Raw genomic sequence first — 21,881 nt, 5'->3', positions numbered from 1 at the left:
AGTAGACTGATTAACTTCCCTATGAATAGGGTTTTTCATCTCTAAATATCAAAATATAATTGTAGATGATATACAATGTACAGATAAGGACCTCGTCCAGAAAATTACTTAATGGATTCTCAAGTTAATATTACGTAGACTCTGTCATGTTGACTCTATTAGCTCTCCCACCAATAATACTTGTTTGACTATAGTAATAGACTTTTTAAAAGGGTACTGGAGCTTGAATTCAGAGTCTTTTTCTTGCTATTACTTAAGCTATCCCTCCAACACTGACTTGCCAGGTTAATTTCTAAATAGGGTCTTTCAAACTGCTCTGCCTGGTCTCTCAGTCTACATTGTAACTAGAATGGCAGGAATTAGCCACCAGAGCCTGGCTGATTCTAACTCAAATGATTTAAAATTTTACTCTGGTATATATTACTAGACCACTCCACTATCAAAACATGTGCAATACTGTATATTACTTAGTATTTATGTAAATAACTTCTCAGAATTCAATATTATCCAACAGTGTTACCAACAGCACTTCCTTAACTTTATTTAGCAGGTATATATAATGGTAAGAAGAGAGATCCTGAGTTTAAATTTATTGGAAGGTGTGAAGCTAAATAAATTTTGTTTGGCAAAAATTTTAGAGAAAGCACCACCAAACTCTTAAAGAGTGTTGTACATCATGCTGTTTCTTAACATTCGGACCTTGAAATCCCCAAGGACATTAGAGAATAACATATGACAACATGAGTTTGTGAAATCTACAGAAAATTATTTTTGCCATCTCTGAGTACTTGTTTCCCTGAGTATTTTATGAGAATGAAAGGCAAGAGGTAGGATTCTACTGAGATTAATTGGATTTTATAACTGATGAAAAATAATGTAACAAAATATCTCCACTATATGTCTTTTTCCCAGTCTTTTATAAAGGATTTAAAAAACAACTGAGCCCAATGCTTCTGTAAGAACTCTACCCTGGAGATAGAACCTCCTTATTGTAGTATAACTTTCAATCTTCTAACTTCAAGGGTTGATTTGTTTGCAGCAACTAGAAACAAAAGCAGTGTGCATTGCACATCTATACTTCTCATGTATAAAGTGCAGAGGAGTTCCATGAGAATCTTGTGACAATGCAGACTTTGATAGAGGTTAGTCTGTGAGTGGGTGTGGGGTTGTGCTCCCAAGCCCTAGCGGCAGCTTCATGCTCAGTGAGGCTCTTTGCCTCACCCTGTGTTTTCATCCAGCTCTTTTCTTCTTCTCACGTAGTTATTTTAAATATTAGGCAATATGCAAGGAAAAGGAAATAGACTTCTTTTTTTTTTTTGTCGGTTGTGGGGCCTGAACTCTGGGCCTGGGTGCTGTCCCTCAGCTCTTCAGTTCAAGGCTAGCACTCTACCACTTGAGCCATATCACCACTTCCGGCTTTTTTTTTTTTTGTCTGCTTATGTGGTGCTGAGGAATCAAACCCAGGGCCTCATGCATGCAAGGCAAGCACTCTACCACTGAGCCACCTTCCCAGCCCAGAAACAGACCTTTTGAATAGTGTTCAAATGTGGCTTGTTAAAAAGTCGATCTGCTAATGTTTTTAGAAATAAGTGCAAAGTGTATTTGTGAAGTTGGTAAAGGTTACAAGCTAAAGAGAGTACTCTAGAACTTCAGGCTAAAAATGATATTGAGAAGTGGGAGACTATAAAAATAAATATACACATGTATACACACACTACATCTACATACACAAAACATATGTTTGTATGTATGTGTAATTGTATTTACAGTTGATCTTCTAAGTTAAGATTCCATATTTGCAGTTCCAGCCAACAACAGACGAAATATTTGACAATAATGCATTTATACTAACCACGGACAGACTTTTCTTGTCATTATTTCTTAAATGATAAATGTAACAGCTGCAAATGTAGCTTTACATTGTACTACATCTGATAAACATTCTAGAAATGATTTAAAGTGTATTGAAGGATGTGCAGAGACTATATGCAAATATCTTAGCATTTTATTTAAAGGATTTAAGCATCTGTAACATTTCATATCTGTGGGGTGTCCCTGAAACAATTCCCCATAGATACTGGGGTAAGTCTGTTTGTTATATTGCGTCTATGTGTAAAATTCACATGCTATGTAGTACTATAATGGTTTTTTTTGGCAAAAAGTCTTAGCTAAGTGGTATTTCCCTCATAAATATTTATCTAAGACACCCTGGAGTAATATTAAATAGTAACATTAAAGCTTGATTGTGTAAAAGATCAATCTGAATTGCAATTGATCTGATAGTTTTCCACTTGAATGCAAAGTGGACAAAACCCATAGTTTCAGCAAGAGTAAAAAGTGAAAAATCAAAGACACTCAAGAAAGTAATGTCATTTGGTATTTTACAAATACATTTAAATTTTTCATTGTAATTATGCTTCATTGCAATGTTATACTAATAAGACATTTGTTTCCAGAAAGAGTTCTCTCTGTGTAAAATGTCTGATAGGGCGCAAATCCTTTCTGTTCCTCTCCCTGAAGGACTTCTTCTATGAATGACAGTCCTAGGAGCACTTAACATTAATGTTTATCAAGAAAATTTCAAATTTTGTTAATCATTTGGAAAATTGTATGCAAAAATTAAATAGAAGCTCTTGTCCATATTAGTAATGGGGATTTAGGTATACCCAAACTAAAATACATTATGGCATTAAATAAGATTATGAATAATTCAATTTTCAATTCTTACAATATTCTTTTTTATAATCACAATACCTAGAAGAAAGATTCACGGATGAACTTCCAAAATATTAATTGTATTTCCATTAGGAATTTTTGCTACAATATTCTATTTTTAATTTGATAAACTTGGATTGTTTATGTAAAATGTATACAACATTTAATTTGACCATGTTTTTACTCATCTATATATCAACATCAAAATTTTCTATCAGTTGTGCAATGATCTTCTTCTACATGGTTCCCTTGTATATCTTTCCAAGATACATTTAGAACTTAGAGCTCAGTGCTCCATCCTCTATTCAATCATCCTACCCATGCAAACAAACCCCTGACAAACAAACTCTTCCTCGGATGGCATCTGAGATCTATCCAATTTCACCCCAGAACAGAATTTCTCTTTATTTTCTTTTTTCCTATCAATTTGTCTCTCTCTTCATTTTGTGTTCAATTTTAGTCTTATTCCTTTTCCCCTTTTTGTTTCTGTGTTCCACAAAAGCCATTTGTATCTTATGTGCCATTCCTTTGCTTCAGATAGTCTTTTCATCGATCTCTTTCTCTCTCTAGTTCTGGAACCAACTTATCCTTAGCACTCATTTTTTCCCCCTGTAGGCCATTTTCATCCAACTCTCTGGGATTCTCTACTCATTAGTCTAAGCTATTTGTCTTTTCTGTGGTGAGTGTAAATTCACAAAATTGCAACCCTGAAACAATAGTTGTAATCATCATGGTTATGTCACAGAGGAATTACATTGATCAGTGTATTTTCTACTTCATTGTTTTTCTGTTTTCATTCTTGTGAACATTTAGATTTGAAGTGTTGCCCCAAATGCTCATATATTGAAGGCTTGCCCCCTCCCTCAAAGCTGGTGAATGTAATCATTGAGAGAGAATTAGATCATGAGAGCTGTGACTTAATCAGTAGCTTAATCTGCTGATTAATTTTATGGCATTATTGATTGGGACAGGATGGTGTATTGGATAAGACCTAGTAGGCAAGGTATGCCCATCTTGTCCCAGCATTCCTGAAGAAGTAGCCCAGCCTGACACGATTTTCTGCCTTACCTCAAGTGTCAAGCAAGGGAGTGCAGTTGACCTTGAACTGAAACTTCTGAAATTGTAAGCTAAATAATTCTTTTTCTTTAAACTGTTTCTCCAAGGATTTGTCACAGCAATAAAAAACAAAAAAAAAAGCAAAAAACAAAAAACCTTACATGACTTAGTCCTCTTATTATGCCGCCCTGTCTGTGAAGGGTTTTCTTCTTTCAGAGAGCATTTTTAGGTGGTTTTGCTTTTAAGACCTAGAACAATAACTCATCCTTATTTACACTAAACAAAATTTTAGAAGTCCACACAGTTTAATAGGATTAAAGCTAATTTTAATGCAATTAGTGGGAATTATTCATTCACTTAATCCAGAAGAATGTGGAGGCCAGAACTAATTGGGAGCAGGACATTATGCCTAGTAATGATTATATACAGGTTGTGTTTATGGTTCTCACTATGTTCTCACTAGGCTTTTTTTCCTATGGAGAGTCATTATTTTATAGTGCTTGAGTGTCAAAACTCCGCATGTAGTTTGCCTGACATAAAAGACTGCTCATTCTGTTTTTCTTTACATGCATTTCAGAAAATTTCCAGAAAATGGAGATGATAGTTAAATCTACTGGGTAGGGTTATAGGGGCAATGGAGTTTAAGACATGAGTTTCTACACTGTGCAGAATCAACCTTGCCACGTAACACATGGTTGCTATAGGGCACTTTTATCTTTTGATACGGTTTATTTTGCAAGTAATTTAGGCTTGTAATAAAATAACTCTAGAAGAATTTAAAATAACTTATTTTATGTAGCATTTGGTTAGACAAATCGCAAGGAAGGAGTTGGATTTTCTGTGATTATTTTACCTATTCTTTAATCAATTGTTTTCAAAGGGATATTTTGTACCTTGCCTGACCTATTTATCTCTCTAGAGCAGCAAGGTGTTAGGAAAAGGTGGCCTGAGGGAGATGTTGGACAAGCACACCTGTATTAATAACATAATACTATAACACTCATAATACTACTGCTTTCCTGTCCATCTGAGGTATAAGCCTTGAACCCTTTAGTCTTTAATATGTTCCTCATCTCACCAAGCTTAAGTCATTGTTCCTCTCAATTCCCTCTGTCTTATCAGTGTAATATTCATAAACCATTAAACTCACTTTTCTATCAGTATTACAAAGTTTCACATTTCTTTTGTTCTACTTCTTAAATCTCTTATGATAAAAAGTAGAAAATCAAATCATAGTGTTTATTTCTTTTATTCAATGTCTTCTCCTTCCATAGTGGTTTCATATTTCATTCTGTAACTAAAAATTTTCAAATGCAAAAGTGTTCCATGTAGATGTCCTTGAAAAGATAATTAAATTGGTTTTGATGAAAAGTGTTGGGGGGGGGGAGGGAGAAGAAAAGAAAAGAGAAAGGAAAATGTGATTAGGTATAATCCAGGATTAGCAAAGACAGGGAGGGAAGCTCTTACTTTCACCAAGCTTGAAGGCTTCAACTGATGGATACATAACACCACATCTTAATGAAAGAACAGCAGACTTTGTGAAAGGATGATTCTTCTGCTCAGAAGCAGATTGAACTTTCAGACAGAACTTGGCATCCTTTCTCACAGGTACACTGCATCTTGTACCTAGATTATTGGCCTTATCTTCCAACATACACACCCATACCCACACCAAACCCCAATCCCACACTACTACTGCCATCACCACCACACTAATGACTACTGGAAGAGGGAAGAAATGGGAAAAAAAAACTACATGAACTTTAGCCAATAAAGATGAATCTTATAGGTTACTTCAATGTCATGAAAACTTTGGAGGGAATCAGAATGTATTATACATCACAATTTTAAGTCCAGGACATGACCTTATGCCTTTTATAAAGAGGCAAGGTTTGAAAGTACCAAAATCAGATGTGAAAAGCATTCATATTTCCGTCCCTTGCATTTCATTTAATAGACTTCAGTTTTATGTTAATTGAAAGTCTTTACAGAAATTTTAGGAAAGAAAATAAGAATGTAATACATTTTGATTTTTCTTCTGAAGCATTTCCAGAAGTACTGACAGCTAAGGAAATATGATAAGTAATTGAGAAGCTTTAAAAAATATTTGAAGTGTGCATTTCTGAGACTCAGAGACTTGGACATACATTAGAAGAAATTGCTTATTACTTCCAGTAAATCTAATTTAAAATAAACTACGGGGAGCCTATCATGAGGAAATCATACTATTCTTCAATTCAAATAATTAAAGGCTAATTGTGATTTAATTATAGGTAAGACTAAATTTTTCCATGTTAAAATTTTTAATTGAATGGCAGTACTCAATTGAATATTTGCTATATTTAAAGGTCTGGTTTGACTTGTGAAACTTGATAATATAATGTAACTTTATGTATATAGGCTTTACATTAAATGAGTGGCATAGAAGAAAATTTGATATGTGATAGAAGGGTCAAGTATTCCCATTATCTGTCATCTCAGATAAATGTTAACAATGCATAGAACCTACATACACTATAACTTTTCTCAGAAGAATACTGGCTTCTAGAGCAACCTAAACTACTGAAGATTAAATCACAGTTGAGTCTTATGTTGCTGCATATCCAAGTGTTTGAAAATACTTTCAAGGGACTAGGCGTGTTTAAAAGGATTATGACTCTCGACTATTGTAAGAAAGCATATTAGACTACAAACAATTCTGATGTGGTTGTTACAGAAAATAAGTGCAAGGAAGACCATCCTTTAGAGGATAGACATAAAATTTCTCTCTCTCTCTCTCTCTCTCTCTCTCTCTCTCTCTCTCTCTCTCTCTCTCTCTCTCTCTCTCTCTCTCTCTGTCTCTCTCTCTCTCTCTCTCTCTCTCTCTCTATATATATATATATATATATATGCTGCATCTCTGATGTCTCCAGAGCTTCAAAATGCTGCTCAGTAATTACGCCCTGATAAGATTAATTACCCCATTACATATTTATTAACTACTATCCATTAAGTTGCAGTACACCATAAGGTTAGATTTTGAATAAACACAAAAGTACTGATAGACAAAAATGACTTATTTTACAAACATTTACTACTATGCTAGAACAATGCTTTTCTTACAGTAGGCATTGAAAAAGCATTTTTGAAATAAGAAGATGGATGTCTGCCCTGTATTTTATTCAGCTACTGTGATTTGATGTTCTTTGCAATAAGCCTTCCAGGGATCCACTTAGAATTTTAACATCATCCTCAAGTTGAATTAAGTGAACTTGGAGAAGTAAGGTAGCCTAGAGAAATGGAAGAATGTGGAAGGTTATGTATAAGGGACTTTTGTTACATATCATGCCAAGATGATTTTCTATCCAAAAGTTTTGATGGCTTAGCAAAAGAAATTTACTATATTAACAAAATATAGTACAAAGGACTTTGGATATCTTTCCTCAATTTTTAGTTTCTCAAAAGAAAAAAGAAAAGAAGTCTACTGATTTCAAAATAGGCTTAATGGTTTCCCAATAAATTGATGTTTATATTTTGTGTCTTTACTCAAGGAGTTTAGAAAAATTATGTTTTCAAAATAATCTCTATCAAAATAACATTCCTGTAGCAAAATGGAATAGGTATGCCAGATTAAGTCTGAAGTCAATGTTTCTTGAAATAGTTTGGACAAGTTTCTATGCTTAGAGATTGTGTGTTTTTATGTGTGTGTAAGTGTCTTTAGTTTCTGTGGCAAAAATAAATTAGACATATTAGTTTGAAATAACAACTTCTTAATAGTAACTCTAGCCAGGCACTAGTGGCTCATGCCTATAATCCTAGCTACTCAGGAGGCTGAGATCTGAGGATCACAGTTCAAAGCCAACCTGGGCAGGAAATTCTGTGAGACTCTTATCTCCAATAAACCATGTAGAAAACCGGAAGTGGTGCTGTGGCTCAAGTGGTAGAGCACTAGCCTTGGGCTGAAGAGCTGAGAGTCAGGGCTCAGGCCCAGAGTTCAAGCCCCATGACGAAGAAGAAGAAGAAGAAGAGGAAGAATATGATTTAAGAAGAAGAAGAAGAGGCTGGGAAGGTGGCTCAGTGGTAGAGCGCTTGCCTTGCATGCTCGAGGTCCTAAGTTCAATTCCTCAGCACCACATAAGCAAAAAGAAAAAAGCCGGAAGTGGCGCTGTGGCTCAAGTGGTAGAGCGCTAGCCTTGAGCTGAAGAGCTGAGGGACAGCACCCAGGCCCAGAGTTCAGGCCCCACAACCAGACAAAAAAAAAAAAAAAAGGAAGAAGAAGAGGAAGAATATGATTTTTTCCAAGTCTTTCCATTTCCTTATGAATGGGGCAAGGCCATTCTTTCTGATGGAGGCATAGAATTCCATTGTGTATATATACACCACATTGGTATTTGATTTTTCTTTTTTTTTTTTAATGTACTGTGTGAAGCTATTTCTTTTTTCCTTCCTTTTTTCCCTTTGTCTTAACTCCTTTCTCACTAGTTTTGGTTTGGTATTCTGTGTCTTGTGTGTGTGTGTGTGTGTGTTTGTGTGTTGTGTGTGTGTGTGTGTGTGTGTGTGTCTAATTTGGGGAAGGGAAGGGGAAAAAACAAAATGATGAGATAATGAACAAAAAAGGAACCAACACAACAGCGATACTCACAAGACACTATATTGGATGTGGGGAGTGTGAGAAAATGAGGGAGGAGTTAACAATGTTCTGCGAGAAATGCACTCATTACCTTATTTATGTAACTGTAACTCCTCTGTACATCATCCTTAAAAAAAGAAATAAATGGTGTGAAATAACAAAGGAAAATCAAATTAGAAAGAAAACTAGAGACTCTTTAGCAAGGCCATGATCCATTGATTTCTGAAACTAGTCCTCTTCAACATATTCACAGACATGCTTCTCTTCATTGTCAAGTTGTTGCAGAAGAGTGACTTAGTAGACTCACTCTTCAATGAATGAACAACAGCTTGCTTACCCATCTAGCCATCATTTTCCTTTCAGCAGGAGGATGGCATGTCTAAAGACCAACAAAGAAGAGCCTCCAGGCTTTAACTGAAAACAGCAAACCTATTCATTCAGTGTTGTTGACTGCTGCTTTGAGTTGTAAGGGTAAAACTGAATAGATGTATGGACCTTATGGTTCATAAATATAAAAGTTTATTACTTAGCACTTTACAAAACCATATTTGACAACTTCTGGGTTAATGGTAAGGAGGATACATTGTGAAGCTTCAGATTGTGGCTTAATTTTGACCTTACCAAAGTTATTCATCCCTTGCACAGCTCAGCTTTCTTATCTGAGAAACAAGAATGACTGTACAAACACAAGAGAATTGTTATGACACTTAATTAGTTAACCCATTTAGAATTCACAACACACACGTGTTTGCTATCAAATTATGTGGAAGTAAATTATGGTTACATTTACTAATGCAATCTTTTTTATTGACCTTGCAGTTTGCCTAGGTAAAGGCTATGTTGCCTATCTTCCTTGTAACCAGAGGTGACAAATAAGATCTGGCTAGAAATTTTTTGTTTAGCTTTTCCCTCTTCATATGGGGCACTTATTCTATGATCTCAAGAAGTCTGAGCCATAAACAGTACTAAACCCTACACATGTGCTATACATTTATTATACATACATAGAAACCTATTAAAATTTTTGATAAATTAGGACCAGTAATAATGAAATGTGCTAGAGTAATGTTACTTGAATATATTCTCTCAAAATACCTTACTGGGATTGGATGAATGATTGAAGTGATAGAATGCCAGCACTGAGCTAAAAAATACTGAGCAAGAAAATAAGGCCCAGAGTTCAAGTCCCAGCATGTATCTTATTGTTCTGTGTAATTCTTGTGATGGTATGAGATGATACAATGCCTTTGTGATGAGACAGGGTAAAGTAAGTAACTCCAGCATTCTCATGTAGTGTTAGGCAATTAGTGACTTCCTGACCAGTATAAGATGATCTGATATGAAGTATCTTCAAAGAAAGAGCCAAGACTATCTGAATGGCCATATGTGGGGAACAAACAATATTAATATTTGGAGATCTTTGGCGTGATCTTTTGGCCATCGGATTGCCTCTGTTTTATTCCTAGACACTTCCCTTCTGCTCTTAGCAATATTGAATTGGGCATCTTCTTCTGGAAGAGTTGTGTTTTATGATCGTTGAACATTGCCTTGGATGATATTTTCTCTTCAATCAACTTCTTCAGCTCTGCCAGAAATGTAGCAGCAGTTTCCTCATCAGCAATGCTTTCTATGTAGTGATATTCATATTTCTCGGAGTAGATTTCTTCCAGAATCTGTTATCATTCCTTACTTGAAGTAATTGGTTTCACTCAGTTTATGGGATCACTGAAGTCTTCACACAGGCTGATCGCCTTCTCCTGCAACAAGTTTCTATGAATCAAAACATGTGTTCTCTTTTTGAATTCCTCCTGCACATTTGTTGTATTTTTCATGTTATTTAAATAGATACCAGGGACTTAATTTCTATTATTTGAGGAAAGAGAGCAAAACTAGCATACATTTCTTTTTTTTCCTTCCTCATAATTTCATGGGTTAAAATATGCATTCTTACTATACATCTTACCTGAGTGTATGATTTATTTTTCTTTCTGCATTAAATCAGCCTTCATATTTTCACTTTTAAGAAGATAGTTCTTAAGTCTTCTCTTTGACACATCTGAATTTCTAGCCCTATTACTTTAGTGCTGTGACTATTACTAAGTAAAGTGTTATTTGAACACACAGCTTTAATACTGTGAAAAATCTGATGACCAAACTGCCTGCTAAGTGACTAATGTTTGGAGCATCTATAGTATGGAAAATGGGGTCAAGGTGACTTTTTTACCTCTGGGCTGGAGTGAACAGAAATGATACAATATTTCTTAATGCTACTCAATTTTAAATTCACAAAATACTTGCTTCTATGTTTTTTTCCATTTGATAATCTCTCTGCAGTTGACTAAACATAACCGATGCTGCAGACAGTAAAATAGCAGATATATTTCTTGAAGGCCACTTCTTTAAGTGGACTTCCCGAGCTGAAAGATCTTCCTTTCTTCCTCTTTCTCTTCCTCCTCCTCCTCCCCCTCCTCCTCCCCCTCCTCCTTTTCCTTCTTTTCTGCCACTACAAATAGTAAACAAAGGTTGAAGAAGCAGAGATCCCTGCTACATGCACAGTTTTGATTCCACCCACATGCCACCTTCCAACCTCTTTAATGTGAGAGAAAAACAATCTCAAAGTATGGTATGGCAAAGGATGGCTGAAATCCCTGCACTTAGAAGGCAGAGGCAGGAAGACTGCAAATGCAAGGTCATCATGAGCTGCACAGTGGGAACTTGTCTCAAAAACAAAAGAAAGTAATGTGTTTAAATGTGTCTTGTTTTAGTCATTGTGATCTAGGCATCTCTATCTTGCCCAGGTAAATACAATTCTTAGTAAATAATGCACATTATTTTCTTGTTTGGGAAGATGTATTAATAGTGGCATTTCTTTGAAACATAAGGAGAGAAAGAGGAGGCTTTAAATTTCAAAATTAAACTGCAAGTACATCAAGGTCATTTTTTAGACTGTTTATAACAGAACATTTCTATTTAACTCCAGTCTCTTTGTGGATTCCGTTATACTGTGAGGGGATCTCAGCTGTTTTTTACTTTCCAGCACAGCATGGTTTCTCATCACCAGCCTGCGGTTATCAAAAGAGCTTCCTCTTTCTTTTGTAATCATTGAGAACATGGCATTAAAGTACACAGTCAGAAGACAGGAAAGTATGCTTCAATTAAAGATGGTTAGCAATACAAAATCTTTGTTTCCCATTTCTTGACTCACATACAGGGCACAAAATTAGAAACCAGTAGTATGGTTTGTGTGTATACATATATGTGTATATACAAATATATGTATATACAAAAATGTATGCATATATATGTGTGTATATATGTGTATATTTGTATATATCTATGTATATGTGTATATTATATATACACACATATACAGGAATGCTAGACAAGTGCTCTAATACTGAACTACAGACCCAGTCCAGTGTTCATCTATTTATCTGCCAATTGTTTTATAGTTGTTTGTTATTGCAGATACCATACTGTTGCCTTTGTGGAATTTACCACACTCTGGCTATGGCCTGATCTATGCCTGGTGTTTGATGTTGTTATATCATTTAATGCTTTTCCACTCTTGAGGTCTGAAGTCTGCAATAAAATCCATTAGAGTTCTATGTCTGTCATTATTTCTACTCATTAAGATGCTTCATTTTGTCCCTGGCATAGTCATTTTTCTAATGTTATTTTACAGGCATTTGTGATCCTTGTTTGGTTATACTTCAATGTGTAGAAATTCTTTCTAATACATTTTTGTTGATACTTCTAATTGTGAGGCTTTACCCTGCTATACTCATTTCTCAGTACCTTTTTATGATGTGTTCAGAAGATCCAATGTTATGCCACTGTAACCGCATTTTCAGAGTTCTCTGAAAGAGTAGGTATGTGTGTTCTTAATATTGGTAATGGAAAATTTCCCTCAATAAAGGTTTAAACATTGTTATTTCCATAATTGTTTATAAGAGCTTGTGTTTCATCCTTGCAGGCTTACTTAGTAAACAATTGTTTTTCACTTTTATGATGCTTCCATGGATGCAATATAATATTTCCATAGCTATGTCGAGCAATTGTATATGCTTTCCTCTGAATTAATACTGTCTGTTATTAAACCATAGTTCTCTTAACCCTCTCAGCTACTGATTATCAGCTTATACTCACATAAGAACAAATTGATCAGGTTATTGAGAGAATAGTAATAAGATAATTCACGTGTATCCTATGTATTTTTAGAGCATTCTGCTATTTACATGTTTTGTTATCAAGATCTGTTTATCTGTTTAATTAATCTGTTTTCACAGATTAATTAAAATCTCACAATTATTGCTTTTAAATTATTATACTTGGATTGACTAATGGACATTGGATTCTTATGGACTAAGCCTGTTGGCCTGTGCTTTCCTCTCAGGATCCATTTAAAATTATTATTAGTACAATGTTATAATAAATATGATGCCCCTTTCAGGATATATTATCTTATTTTTTATTCTCCTACTGAATGAAACCTAGCTATAATTTTCATTTTGTAAAGAAATAAGTGGCTTGGTTGATGTCACTGTGGTGAATCAAAGATGGATTTCAAATACAATCTGCCTGGCTCCAAATTATTTACCCTTTTTTTTTTACATAGTTTGTTTCTTGTTTCAATAAATCCACTTGTGTTCAAGAAGCAAAAAAAAACAAATCTATGGCATATACTATGTGCTGAATTCTGTACTAATTGCTAAGATTACAAAGATAAACTACTTTAGTTCTGGGCTTGAGGGCTTATGGCTTCATATCCTATTGTTTCTTTTCATTGCCTAGTTCCCTCTAGAAAATCATACATAAATGTTTATAAAGCATTTGAAACTCATAAAAGTGGTCATTTTTAGTATCATAAATACATCAGTTTGGTACAAAAACTGTTTTCAAAATATTTTTTAATTTATTTTATTTATTTTTTATTGTGAAAATATTGTATAGAGTGGTTACAATTACATGGGCAAGATAATGAGTACATTTCTTATCAAGCATTGTAGCCTCCTCCTTTGTTTCCCCTTCCAACCCCTTCCCATCCACCCCCCAATCCTCCCCGCCCCCCGCGGCCCCCTCCCCCCCATAAAAGTTGTAAAGTTCGTTTTCGACATAACGACTTGTACATCTCATTGTTGCAATGGGTCCACCTGTATCCCTATTTAAACGATTTGTTTTTCCTCTTCCCCTCCACAAATTATACCGACATCAAATACAGGGAAAGCAGGGGTTATACTGTGGGGGAGGGACATACAAAGCAACAAAGAAATAATCTTATAAATGTGTTAGAAACAATCGCATGAAAGAAAAAGAAAACATTTGAATACATATCTTATGGTTCATTTCCCTAACATCACCTTATCTGACCTTTTCTGCTTGACTCAGACTCAAAATAATTTTTTTTTTTTTTTTGGTCTGGTTGTGAGGCCTGAACTCTGGGCCTGGGCGCTGTCCCTCAGCTCTTCAGCTCAAGGCTAGCGCTCCACCACTTGAGCCACAACGCCACTTCCGGCTTTTTTCTTATGTGGTGCTGAGGAATCGAACCCAGGGTCTCAGGCATGCAAGGCAAGCACTCTACCACTGAGCCACCTTCCCAGCCCCTCAAAATAATTCTTGATTGGAGTTTTTAATGAAAGACACATTTAAAGGAACAGAAACAAGTAATTTCAATATTTATTCCTTCGATGTACTTTGTGATTTTTTCCCTACAGAAGTTAGGAACAGGCATAAATATGACATTTTACATCACCTTGAGAGGAAAAAAAGTATTTCTGAAAATGGAAGAAATGGCAGGCTTGTTAAGAGTAAGGAAGGCTCTCGAGATTAGCAAGTATGAATCATGTGTCAAGACCTAAAGGGTCAGTTCAATAAGATCTGTTAGTCTGATCCTCAAGAGACAGATTATGAAAAGAATAAATAAATAAATATATATATATATATAGAAACAAGCTTATATTTAACAAAAATACAAAGTATAATCTCTTCACCAAGCAGTTGAATTTTAGAGTTCATTCATCAATGCCATAAGAACTGATGTTCCTAAATTTCTGTTTAAAGAAAATGTACAAGAAAATGTGGATCAGATGTTACATCCCTGTCACTCACTCATATTAGTAATTGTGGCCTAACAAATTCATCCATAAGGAAGTTCTTTGAAACAATATGTTAGTGCAAGGGAGGCCAGACTGAGCAGTCTGGCTCAAAGTTGCAGGTGTAATCTAGAATGCTGGCACAGCGTCACTATAGTCCTTTCCATGCTCACTCATATCATGTCTGACTAGTTTCAGTTGCCTACAATTTTGTCACTAACTCACATTGACTGTTTCTCAGAGGACTTTAGTCCTTCATTGGCTGTTGCCCTCATTTCACACCACTTAGGCCTCTAACATTGTCAGACCAAACAAAACAGTGGACAAATAAGAGCTATGCTAGCCTGATGGCAGTCATATTTTAGGCTAAACTGGCTTGGACTATGACACCACATTTGCTGGCCAGTAGTAGTAGGCCACCAGGCTCCTCTCCTATGCAAGTGGAAGGCATGAAATAAAGATAGAACAGAAAGTGAGAGCCTGCAGAATTCGAAGTACAACTTTCCCCTCTATTCTGAATCTGAACCTCTGGCCTACTTGTAAAATGGATGTTGGAAAAGAAAAGAAACAGCTGGAACCCTATGGCTTATACCTATAATCCTAGCTACTCAAGAAGATGAGATCTGAAAATAGCAGTTCAAAGCCAGCATGGGCAGGAAAGTTTGAGATATATGCATAGAGTGCTAAAGTGTCAGCCTTAAGCAAAATTCTAAAAGTGCTCGGTTCCTGAGTTCAAGGCTCAAGACTGGCACACACACATACCACACACACACACACACACACACACACACACACACACACACACACACACACAAGAGAGTGGGGGAGAAGGAGAGTGGGAGAGAGGGAGGGAAGAAGAAGTAAGAAGGAAGGAAGGAAGGAAGGAAGAAAGGAAGGAAGGAAGGAAGGAAGGAAGGAAAGAAGGAAGGAAAAATATACTTGTAAATTATTATCAAGATAAAATATAGACATTCATGGAATAAATGCTATCAGTATTTTCATTACTTTTACTATCACTGATAATGGTTAATAGTTACTAAATACACAACGAAATGCCTGAAATTAGGATAAGAATATTGAGCAAATTCAACTGTACTTAACATTCACAGAAGACAGCACAATTTTAAGAGTTAGATGATATCATTTTCTCTTGTTATATTGGAAGATAGAGGGGCAGGGAGAATACAACCTGCCTGGTACAAAATTAACCAGTAGGAACTAGCCAGTGTACCTCTAACTCCATCACTAACATTACTACATTGCAAGTAAAAGGTATTCATAAACACACACATGCATAAGTAAAAATATATACATCATCTCTTGTCTAAACTTTGTAAACCAATCATCCCCTGATTCATTGCACGAGACCAATTTTAAGACCCAAACCATCTCCATGTAGTTCTTTGCGTCAGAAAAGAAATGCCCACTGTGAGTTAATGTCCACATAAACACTGCAGTTAGGCTTCACTGTACAGAAAATTTTATAAGCCTATAGTAGTTATTACCATGAACTGTGGAAAAGCCTGAGCCGATTTTTGCATATAATTACAGTGACATTCCTACTTCATTACTTTTAATAGAATTGAATTTGTGGCACTCATGTCAGGGTTCATGAGCACTACCTTCAGCAGGAAGATGGGTCATATGTCCTTCTACTCAGTTGGATGGAAAGCTTTTGTCAGGACGTTGTTTTGTAGCATGAAGACACTTTCACTTAACTAAGGATCCAACTTTAATTAAAATAAGACAATTTTAAAAAATAATTTTGAATGACACTCCCCATATAGCCCAGCTGTAAGTAAAAGAGATCTGATGATAAAAAGTACTTCTATAATGCAACTGTGTTTGAAAAGCTGATATTATTCCAATAAATGGCAAGCAGTAGAGATAATTGTTTTAAACAAAGAGGAAGAAGAAAACACAAGAGCAGGGAGTCATTGGCTCACGCCTATAAAACTCAAGAGCATAGAGACCCATAGATAAATTTGTAGATTTTAGATAGATAGATGGAGAGAGACAGAGAGAAATGACAGAAATGATACATTGATAGACAAGTGATAGGTAGTCAAAATGACTATTAGTAAACCTACACAGTCTTAGCATTTGGGAATATGAGATAGTTCAAGACCAACCCAGGAGTAGAGAAATATCACAATGAAACACTCCAAACTCTCTCAGCACTCCAACAACTAGCATGCACTAGTAAAAAAATGCTAACAAAAAAAGATCAACCTGGACAGCCTAGTGATATCCCACGTCTAACAAAAAGCAAAACAGCTAAGTAGATGAGAATTTCTTCTTATCCCTCAAACTAGACATATTTTGTGCCATGGCCCTCCAATCAGTTTCTCCAATCACTTCTGTAAATCAGTATGTGTTGATATCGATTGTATATGGCTGATGCTCTTCCAAGAGACTTTTCCTGACTAATGCTCTCTAACAGATTAATTTTCATATTCAAAATTATAGAATGTATTATAGTTTCTCAAGCATACCCTTCAAAATGTATACTTTAAGATAAAAGTATTAAAAAGTTACATATTTAAACAATACCCAGGTTAAGTACCAGAAATTTGAGAAAAATACATTAAATGGATTGAGTGATCTTTCTTTTTGTCTCTTCCTTGCAATTCTATTCATTCCTTTTCAATGTTATCCTCTATCTCTGAATCCCTTAAAAGTATATTGTTGCCATGTTAGTTTTGAGTCTTGTTAACTCCTTTTTGTGACTTTTGTTTTTCCCAATTCCATGTTGTGAACACCATACCATTGATACTAATATTTATACTTGATTTTTATTGCTATATTCTCTAAAATTTATTTATTCAATTTACTATTGTTGGACAGTAAGATAATTTCTTTTGGGGCCTATGATATCAACGTTTCCATGTGCATTCTAGTAAGTTTTTTTTTTTGCATATGTGTGTTAGAATATCTAGATTCCTTCATTTTTACTGAAGAATGCCAAATTAATAAACTGTTTTGAAAAGTGAATGACCATGTAGTAGATAAATTTCAATTGGTACTTTCTTCTAACTAGTCTCTCTTCTTTGTTTTATTTCTCTTGAGGCGGGGAGGGGTGATACTATGTTTGCAATCTGCTCTTGAACTCCCCCAGGCTCAATAATTCTGCATTCGTATCACAAGTAACCAGGACTATAAGTCATAAACCACAACATCCTATTTCTGTTTCTTAGTAATATACTATATTCTCTTTTTAAAAAAAAAAAAGTGTGGGCTTTTTGGAGGTTAAATGGAATATTTTTAGTAGGATTAATGGCCCTTTGTTTGTCCTTTTGTATGAATGCTTATCTTAGTGGTGGCACCATTTTTATTTGGGGTTCACTTTCCTTTTCTATATTAACTCATATATTTGGGTCTGAATTCTCAGTTTTGCATGCTCAGAATGTTTTGCTTTATCTTGTCATTGTGTTTTATTTAACTTGTAGTGACATGATGGATAGACTTTGGAATTATAATAAGCTCACTAGCAAGTCACGTTGGTACAAGGATTCCTCCTGGGAGTCCTCCCCTACGCACTGTGCTGACCATCTGCCTCAGAACACAGAATTGTACACCTGAGGCTGAACTGCTGCGTGAGCTCATCCTAAAGAATCTGGCACTGAAAACACACATGAATAGAAGAAGATAAATGACTGCAGAAACCTATCTATTGTAAATATTTCTGAGTAACTAAAGGATCTCATCCTTCTTAATGCTTATTCAGAAAAGAGTTCTGTCAGGTATGTACTTAGTAGATATATATACATATATATACATATATGCATATATACACACATATACATAATTATAAATACATATTTTGTTTTGTTAAAATTATCTTGCATGATAGAATCTGTCAGAACGCTTGTGTGTTGTAGAAATAAACTTGTGGATGTTGTACAAATAGATATATAAGTGTCTTCAAGTATCATGCTGTATGGATCTAAAACTATCAGAGTACATTTGAGTATACCTGATAGTTCTTTCATAAGTTACTGGGGTTATCATGCATATATTAGGTAATATTACATAGTATATATTATTTAAAATATAACATGTTTTCTCACAATGAAGTTATTAACAGCAATGTAGTTAATGGGGTTGAAATTATTTTGTGTATGAAATTAACTTGTTTTTTATTACTGAATATTAATTACAGAAAGAGGTTTCATTGTCATGTTTCCATATAGGCCTATAATATACATTGATCAACTTTGTTCCATCTGTTGCTTGTTCTTATTTCTCTCTCACCATTTTAAAATTAAAAAATAAATTAAAAATTTTTATGATGGGCTTATAATTCCTCTTTATTTTTCCCTTCAAAAAATGATTACATACCCTAAAATCTCATAGCTCAAAAATGAAATAAACTGGGCTGGGAAGGTGGCTCAGTGGTAGAGTGCTTGCCTTGCATGCATGAGGCCCTGGGTTCAATTCCTCAGTACCACATAAACAGAAAAAGCTAGAAGTGGTGCTGTGGCTCAAGTGGTAGAGAACTAGGCTTGAGTTAAAGAACTGCGGACAGTGCCCAGGCCCAGAGTTCAGGCCCCAATGACCAGCAAAAAAAAAAAAAAAAGACACTGGAAATGGCACTGTGACTCCCAGTAATAGAGTGTTAAGTGTGAGCAAAAGAACTCAGGGACAGCATCCAGGCCCTGATTTAAAGCCCCATGACTAACAAATAAATGAATTCATTAATTAATAAACATAAAATTTTCTTCCTTACATATATATTTATAATTGAAATCTAACTTTCACATATGAGAATTAAAAGCATGTGTACTTTGTCTCTCTGAGCCCAACTCACTTCACTTAACATAGTTTTTCCATGTTCATCCATTTCCCAGGAAATTGCATAATATCACCCTTCTTGATGGATGAAGAAATTTCCAATGCATAATTTTAGGATCCCTTCACCCACTGAAGAACTCATGGGCTGCATCCATAAATTGACTATAATGAATAGTGCAATAATGAACATGTGTGCAAGTGTCATTATAATATCTTTTTTTTGCATTCTTTGGATATTACTGGATCATAAACTAGCTTTTTTTTGTTCATTGTGGGGCTTGAACTCTAGGCCTGGGTGCTGTCCCTCAGATCTTCAGCTCAAGGCGAGTGCTCTACCACTTGAGCCACAACGCCACTTCTGGTTTTCTAGTTTATTGGAGATGAGGGTCTCACGGACTTTCCTGCCCCTGCCGGCTTTGAATCCTGATCCTCAGATCTTGGCCTCCTGAGTAGCTAGGTGCGCTGCCCAGCTAAATTAGCATTATGTTTACTTTTTTGAGGAATCTCCAAACTGCCTTCTACAGTAGTTGAACCAATTTATATTCTTACCAAGAAATAATTAGAGTTCCTTTCCCACTTCTGCACGAGTATCTAGCTTTGATTTTATGATTTGATGCAATGGAATCTCATTCATATTTTGATTTGCATTACTTTTATGCCCAGAGATGTTAAGCAGTTTTTCCTTTGTCTATTGACCAGTTTTACTTCTGAGAAATCCCTGTTTATGTCCTTTGCTCATTTGTTAATTGGGTTATTCATTATTTGGGGGCTTAATTTCTTGAGTGTCTTGTATATTTTAGATACTAAGTCCTTGCAGATGTACAGCAGCTAAAGATCTTCTCCCTTTAAAAAAATAAATTTTAAACTCTCCTTTAAAACACTAACTTATCAATAATAATTTACTTAGAAAAAATGGCTCTAGATTTGATTCTTAGAAAGGCCTCTGTCTAGACAATAAGGTGCAGAATAGTTGGTCACCCAAGGCTAAGTAGAAATTGAGTATTAACTGCTACAATATTTCATTTTTTATATCAGCTTTGAGTTATCTTCCAACTTAAATATAATATTAACCATATATATACACAACCAAATTATACATTTTGTGTCTCTGCTAATAAATGTCAACATTTACAGGAGAATTTCAATTTTATGAATTGGAAAGTTGCTGATTGCTTTGTTGTTGTTTTAGAAAAATAGCACTAGAGCAGCTATCAAACAGTCTATTGATGTCTACTCAAGAGAACATAATATTTGTGTAGTCAAATTGTCTAGGCAATATTTTTTGTGCAACTAAAATTAAGGTTTTTGTTTTGTTTTGTTTTGTTTTCTTCCATTTTGTAAGTTGTCTTTTTAACTAAGTAACTATGTCCTTATCTGTGTAACATTTCCCATTCCCATTTGTCAATTCTCTCTTTGGCTTGTTCAACCCCTAGAAATCTATGCTGAAAATTACTGCCTATGCCAATAAATCTAGTGTTTCTTCTTTCTGCAGTAATTTCAAGGTTTCATTTCTTACATTGAGGTCTTTGACCCATTTTTAATTAATATTAATAAAAGGTAACAGACCAGGATCCAGCTTCTGTCATGTGGATATCCAGTTTCCCCAGCACTGTTTTTTGAAGAGGCTGTCTTCTTCCAACACATATTTTGGCTCCATTGTCAAATATCAGATGGTTGCTCATCTGTGGGTCAATTTCTGGGGCCCCTAGTGTATTCCATCTATCTTCAAACCCTTTCTTGCATACTAAGCCGTTACTAATAGAAGAGACCTGAAATATTGATACCTAGAATTTTGTTGTTGTTGTTGTTGTTGTTGTTCATTTTCTTTCTCAGGATTTTACTTTTGTAATTCAAAGTTTTTGTGGCTTATGTGAATTGATGAATTTTTTCTCTATTTTAGTATAGAATGGCATCCGGATTTTAATGGGTAATGCATTGGATTTATAGTTTCATATGTATATATACACAATCATTAATTAAAGGATGGTATATTCAGGGAAGGATTCCAATGGTATAACTCTTTTGATCAACTAACTGTTTGACAAAATGAATACCAGGAAACAGGAATGTGTGCGGTCAGGGTTAGGGGGAGGTGAAGGGGAAGGAGTTATATGAATGGAGAGAGAGAGAACCAATTGCAGATATCATATTTCAGGTACATACGTGAAAATAGAACCAAGAAAATTGGGGATTGGAGAGATGGGGAAGAATGATGATGTCAATTTGGATCCATTGTACTCATCAACTGACATGCTGAATTGAAACCACTTTGTACAGCTACTTAAAGACAATAAAAATGTTTTCTCAAGTTGATCAAATTTTTTAAGTTTTTATTTACAGTATCACAATGCTACTAATAAATAATAAAGCAGTACTCTTCTATACTACAAGTATTAAAAACTAATTTTAATCATATTGAACAATATGTATTTACTTCTCCATTTTTCATAAAAATATTACCAAGTAGTTGTTATACAAAAACAGTAAATAAAGGCCAGTGGCGGTTCATGCCAGCAATTCTACCTACGCAAAGAGTTGAGATGCAGAGGATCTTTTCTGCTAGGCGAGGTAGAAAAATCTATGATATTCTGCCTCCAATATCACCAGCAAAATTC

General features: G+C 35.1%; 1 protein-coding gene across 2 annotated transcripts in view; it reads left to right on the top strand.

Annotated features, from left to right (window-relative positions):
* Adgrl3 (adhesion G protein-coupled receptor L3) overlaps window positions 1-21,547 on the top strand; it is a 735,816-nt gene extending 714,269 nt beyond the window's left edge. Inside the window, exons 26-27 of one of the 2 annotated variants that reach the window (XR_011369974.1) lie at window positions 17,922-18,215; window positions 21,422-21,547. Coding sequence is in view for 1 of the 2 variants with exons in the window: in XM_070012589.1 (XP_069868690.1) it covers window positions 17,922-17,929 (8 nt within the window). In the remaining variant the exon portion in view is untranslated. Of the gene's footprint in view, window positions 1-17,921 lie in introns of both variants that reach the window. The other variant, XM_070012589.1, reaches the window with a different exon arrangement.
* The last annotated feature ends 334 nt before the right edge of the window (window positions 21,548-21,881 follow it).

The sequence above is a fragment of the Dipodomys merriami genome, unplaced genomic scaffold (assembly GCF_024711535.1).
Source record: "Dipodomys merriami isolate MVZ:Mamm:240054 unplaced genomic scaffold, mDipMer1.0.p SCAF_9, whole genome shotgun sequence".
Lineage (NCBI taxonomy): Eukaryota > Metazoa > Chordata > Mammalia > Rodentia > Heteromyidae > Dipodomys > Dipodomys merriami.
This window is presented reverse-complemented; position numbering and strand designations above follow the sequence as displayed.